This window comes from Olea europaea, chromosome 7 (genome assembly GCF_002742605.1).
Source record: "Olea europaea var. sylvestris chromosome 7, O_europaea_v1, whole genome shotgun sequence".
NCBI lineage: Eukaryota > Viridiplantae > Streptophyta > Magnoliopsida > Lamiales > Oleaceae > Olea > Olea europaea.
In genome coordinates this window covers 14,848,796-14,854,191 of record NC_036243.1, presented here as the reverse complement: position 1 = coordinate 14,854,191, position 5,396 = coordinate 14,848,796, and the positions used below count along the sequence as shown (strand labels likewise).

Here is a 5,396-nt window from a genome sequence, read left to right as displayed (position 1 = left end):
TGATTGACTCCAAATAAATGAACAAAGAGCCATGGTAAAATTTAATTCATTTTTCTTTATCTTTTTATCCACTATACATTTTTCAATAAAATAATATTACACATAAGTTCGAAATATTTTTTCTTTCTTTTTTAACCACACATTCTTAAGGGAAAAAATTCAAAAATTATAATCCCAAATACTAGGGGCCAAACGGGACTTAGCAAGGAAGTCTTACAATTACGAGTACTTGTGGCGAAGTGTAAATAGAGAGAGAGAACAAAAAAAGATTACAATGAATTGTACCAAGCTGTCGTAATCCAAACATAGGAAAAATCCAATAATTTGGAGGCGGCTTGTTTCCAGCTGTATTGGGCTCTAGAGGAAGGAACGGTCTTCAAATTATATTATAAACAAGTCCACGTCAAAGAGAGAGCAGATTGACCGACTGACTTGTATAATTTTTACTTGGTAATACTAATACACGCAGGTCTGGCTGGCTACGGGCATTTTGTGGTAGTTCTAATGTGACCAAGTCCAGCATTCATATTTCGTATAATGCTCCTCTACCAGACCTCGTAGTGGAGCTCTCTCACAAGAATGAATCCCACATTGTTAAATAAATACAAAAAAAAACCACCGCCACCTCCCCAAATGTGAGTGAAGCCGCTCTACCAGGCTTCTTACAGCCCTGGTAGAGCAGCACAGTCCTTCATATTTCATACTCAAAATTAGTATTTACCGCTTCACTATCAAAATTAGGCAACGTCCACCCTTTCAGCTTATAAATGAAACCAAAATAGCATTTTTATTAAACTACCATGTAAAACTTGTACCCCAAAGTTTAACAAAATCATTCTCCGGATCCCGATCTAATCAGCATCAGTTCAAATATATCCAATGGAAAATTGACGACAGATCTAAGCAGTAAACTCAAAATTATTACAGAAAAATACAAACAAATCCAGCAACTTGCAGAATAAATATGAAGCAGCCGCAGTAATCCAGATACAGCTCGACAAGCAAAGTTGCTATGGCCACAAGGGAAACGCTAGCAACATGATCAGGGCTTGAATGCAGAAAACGCCACGACAGAGTTGTGTCCACCAAACCCGAATGAATTTGAAATCGCTGAATTTGGTAGCATGCAGAAAAGAATTAGAAGCCATGCTTAACAAAGTGGTCCAACGAAATTTAAACTTTTCTACTATAGTTAACCATCCAAACGGAATGAGATATGGCAGGAAACACATTAAAAGCATCTTACCAACATTAACTTCATGCGGCTGCTTTTGGTTTGCAACCGTGTCAAACTCAACTGAAGGCTCTGGATTCTGAAATGACAATCAAAAAAATTGTCATCAAGCCAATAAAAAACGACGAATAATCAGTCTCAAATGAACTTGCTATATGAATAAGGCATAAAACAGAAGAACCAAAGAGATATGAACTAGAATTTGAAGACAACGGTATTGATTATCAAGAACGAAATGAACTTACAAATTGATTTATTGTGGGATGCAGCCAGCCTGTTGTTATGGCTTTAACTGTTGCAATAGCTTCCAGACCACCAGCAGCACCAAGGCAGTGCCCGATCATAGACTGCATAAAAGAAGAAGTGAGACGCAAGCAACGACCTAAAAACTATTGCTCTATGATCTACTTGAATCAATAATTCAACATCAATAAAATTCTGCAGAAAAGTACAGATGCAAGTGATTCTATCCGCGTGTCCATGTGTGTTAAGTGTAAGAACTCAACTGTGCAAGAATCAGACTTACCTTAGTTGCATTCATTTTGATCTGTGAAGTGTTCTTGAATACCTTCTTAACAGCATTCACCTCAGCCAAGTCACCCACTATTGTGGAAGTTGCGTGGGCATTAATGTAGTTAACCTGAAAAGAAAGACAGGATCTTGTTGATTACTTGCTTTTTGTATAAAAATCCTTGAAGAGAAACGAAAACAAAATTCTCCGGAGTAAATTTAAGACGTTCATACTGCAGATGGCAAAAACCACAATCTGTTTCAAGAACAATTTTCAAATGACTTTTATGATTTATTTTTCTTTCTCGATGATGCTTCAGTTTAATTCTGATATAGCTCATCAAAATTTCCTAAGACTTACGTGGTGAATGAAACTATCAGTATAAAAACAGAAGCAAACTGTAGTTAACCTACGCCATCCACTGGAAATTGAGTTCATATTTTCAACTGAAGCTTAAAATTTAGAATTAATTTGAAGTGCAATATCAAATATTAGCCATAGGGAAAAATATGAAAATGATGTGTACATAACAAGTTAAAAATTGAGTTTGGTAGCAGAAATTACAGTATGAACTTATGAAAGGAATAAAACAATACCTCTTCTGGTGAGACACCAGCATCCTCAAGGGCACTCTGGATGCATGAAGACACACCAAGTCCATCAGATCGGGGATCAGTCATATGATAAGCATCACAGTTCACTGCACCTCCCAAATACTCTGCAATTATTGGCGCACCTCGTTTCATTGCATGTTCCAAACTTTCCATCACCTGTAAGAAGCGAAGGAAAACTACTTGAAATTTCTAGTTTCATTTCAGTTCACACCATGTCTTTTAATCGGCTAAATGGTGAAACAGGGCGGGAGAGGACAGACAAATCTATTAATGCACCTGTCAGCACCCAAAATAGATTTCTACTTGAAATGTCCTTCAATTTCACTTTTCAACATGCTAAAACAGTAAAACATAAGATTGGACAGATGGCACTGAGAAGATAGAAGGAATTAATCTAAAAAAGAAGCAAATGCTCCGGTGAACTACAATAAACCACATCAAAATTCATTTCGAATAGACTAAGCCCTTGTTTGAGCCCCATTTTTCTCATAAAAAATGTATTTTTGAATAGTGTATTGATGTGAAATGTGTGGTTAAAAATAAGGAAAAGTTTTGGATCTACGTGTAATATTATTTTATTGAAAAATGTGTGATTGAATGATGTCAAAATACTGTTTAAGAATGCATATTTTTCAAAAGAATGGGGCTCAAACAAGGGTAAGTGATAGATATCCAGATATATTATAAGAAAGTATTTCTAGGTTTGGAATCTTACTTTAGGAAAAGAATTTTGGGTTTATTTTACAGATTTTTAGTATTTTATGTTGTTTTTAGTTGTTCCCACTTATATTAAATTAGTTAAAACTCTCTATAAATGGGGCTTAATGCAGTGTAGTTTCCAAATTTGATTATTGAATAAAACTATGTCTATCTCTTCCAATTTCTTCTTCTCTCTCTCATCTGTCTCTCCGATTCCTCCCCCTTTTCTTCTTTTTCTCTTCTCTTCTCTTCTTCTTCTTCCCTTCCCTTTCCCCTTCTATTTATAGTGGTTATTGTTTACGAGCATCTGTTGTCACTAACAAGAGTTCAGTTACCACGTAGGCACAGAAGCATCAAACCTAATAAAACTGTTACCCACATTCCATATTACCTGAGTGTTCCATTCATGTCAACCATACAAATAAAATTAAATATTTGATTAAAGAAACAAAAACCAGCATGCTTACCAAGACTCCAGCACCTTCACCCATAACAAAGCCATCTCGATCCTTGTCCCAAGGCCTAGAAGCTGTTTGGGGATCATCGTTCCTCTGAGACAAAGCTCTGCATGCAACAAAACCTCCCAATCCAATAGGAATAATGGCAGCTTCAGTTCCACCGGCTAACATCAAATCAGCCTCGCCTCGACGGATGTGATTGGCAGCCGCGTAGAAGCAATAATTGGAGGTAGCACAAGCAGTTGAAATTGAGTAATTTGGTCCCATCAAACCAAGATCAATTGCAAGCAAAGCAGATCCCATATTTGTTATGGCATAAGGTATGAAGAATGGAGTGATTTTCCTGTGACCTTTTTCAATTAAAGCCTGAACACCATCGGAAAATACGGTAAGACCACCCATTCCAGTGCCAACCAGAACACCACCTCGCACTTTATCAATCTGCAATGAAAAGAAAAGCAATGAACCAGAAGAATATGTCTGCGGCTTCAAGATAAGAATGAAAATTGAAACATTCACAAGAAAAATAATGGAAGCAACATTCAGTCTTTCAATAGCGGCACAAACTGAATTCAATTAATTTAATCAATAAAGCAAACAAGCAATGAACTCATAACAACGGTAATATGAAAAATAGAAATTGGTTCTGCTTAAGGATAGAAGCTCAACACCAAATTATGAAATTTCACATTTAGCAGCTAAACTAATTCCATAAGACCTACCAAAATTAAAAACAATAAAAAGAATTGAATTTTCGAAATCAAGAAATCGTTAATTATGATCCTGAAATCAATATTTTTCTGAGCTACTGCTTTTGACAGCATACAACAGCCAGTAATAAAAGAATAGCTCAAAACAAGCAATAAAACACCAACCAGCAATCCAACAAAATCAATAATTTCAAAATTTAGCTCAATTATTCCTACAAATCACATACCTTCCCCAAATTTTCGCTACCTAGATTGGCATTTTCGAGGGCTTTTTTTCCTGCAACAATGCAGTATCTGAGGCAATCATCAAGTCTCCGATCGTTCTTCCCATCAATGTACCCCTCAGACTTGAATCCTCGAATCTGTCCACCGAACCGAGTGGGAAATTTCGATGCATCAAAACGGTCTATGGGTCTGATACCGCTCTCCCCGGCAAGCAGTTTCTCATAGTAAGCATCGACGTCGTTTCCGAAAACGGAAACCAAGCCCATGCCCGTAATGACCACGCGCTTCTTGGCATCAGTCTCGCGCTTGGGAGCTGAAGAAGCGGAGATGATGAAGGGGTGTTTTTTGGTGTGGGGATTCGGGGGTTTGGCATTGTTGGTACTCGAAAATAATGGGGAGGTAGGTATGGGCTTGCGGAGAGGTTCCAGAGGGGAGGGGCAGAGAGCGGCAGAGTGGACGGCTTGCATGGCTGCGTGGGGGCGGAGATTGCGAGTGTCGATGAGTACTATGTGGATGTTTGGTGCGAGTTTAGTGAGCTGTTTTTCTTTCTTTCCCAAATCAGGAAAATTAGAAAAGACCCATTTTCATTATAATACATTCATACCATTAGAGTTTGTTTGTCACTACTTATTTCAAAATCAGTTTTCCTCAACTTCATTTGTAATTAATATGAATTTATTATTTTACCCTACTTTTTATCAATGCAATCTCTAAAAATAATTCATTTTCCATTTCAAATATCTCTCCAAACAAACATTTAATAATTTTTTTTTATTTTTTTGAAACTATTTTAAAAGTAATTATTGTTTGTCCAGGCAGAAATATTGACACAAAATACCCATGTCCTTCAATGTTGGGTTGTGTTACTCGTATATGGAGTCTTACACTCCGGTTGACACGGGCCCACCTCTCCTCTCATATGGGGAGGTCGGCTCCACACATTTA

General features: G+C 37.2%; 1 protein-coding gene across 1 annotated transcript; it reads right to left on the bottom strand.

Annotated features, from left to right (window-relative positions):
* Nucleotides 1–766: 766 nt before the first annotated feature.
* LOC111397117 (3-oxoacyl-[acyl-carrier-protein] synthase I, chloroplastic-like) lies at nt 767–5,035 on the bottom strand. Its single transcript, XM_023023862.1, has 7 exons — nt 4,454–5,035; nt 3,526–3,957; nt 2,342–2,515; nt 1,761–1,874; nt 1,480–1,581; nt 1,247–1,313; nt 767–1,110 (listed from the first exon to the last, which is right to left on the bottom strand). Exons 1-7 carry the CDS (start codon nt 4,916–4,918, stop codon nt 1,043–1,045), a joined length of 1,422 nt encoding a protein of 473 aa, XP_022879630.1. The 5' UTR covers nt 4,919–5,035; the 3' UTR covers nt 767–1,042.
* Between the last annotated feature and the right edge of the window lie 361 nt (nt 5,036–5,396).

Bases quoted from the DNA above. Each gene is read 5' to 3' on its own strand.
- LOC111397117 (XM_023023862.1), bottom strand. From the start codon at position 4,918: ATGCAAGCCGTCCACTCTGCCGCTCTCTGCCCCTCCCCTCTGGAACCT. The intron at 1,875-2,341 runs GTATTGTTTTAT...CTTTCTTTTCAG, and splicing joins CTGGTGTCTCACCAGAAGAG to GTTAACTACATTAATGCCCA. The intron at 1,111-1,246 runs GTAAGATGCTTT...TACCAAATTCAG, and splicing joins GCCGCATGAAGTTAATGTTG to CGATTTCAAATTCATTCGGG.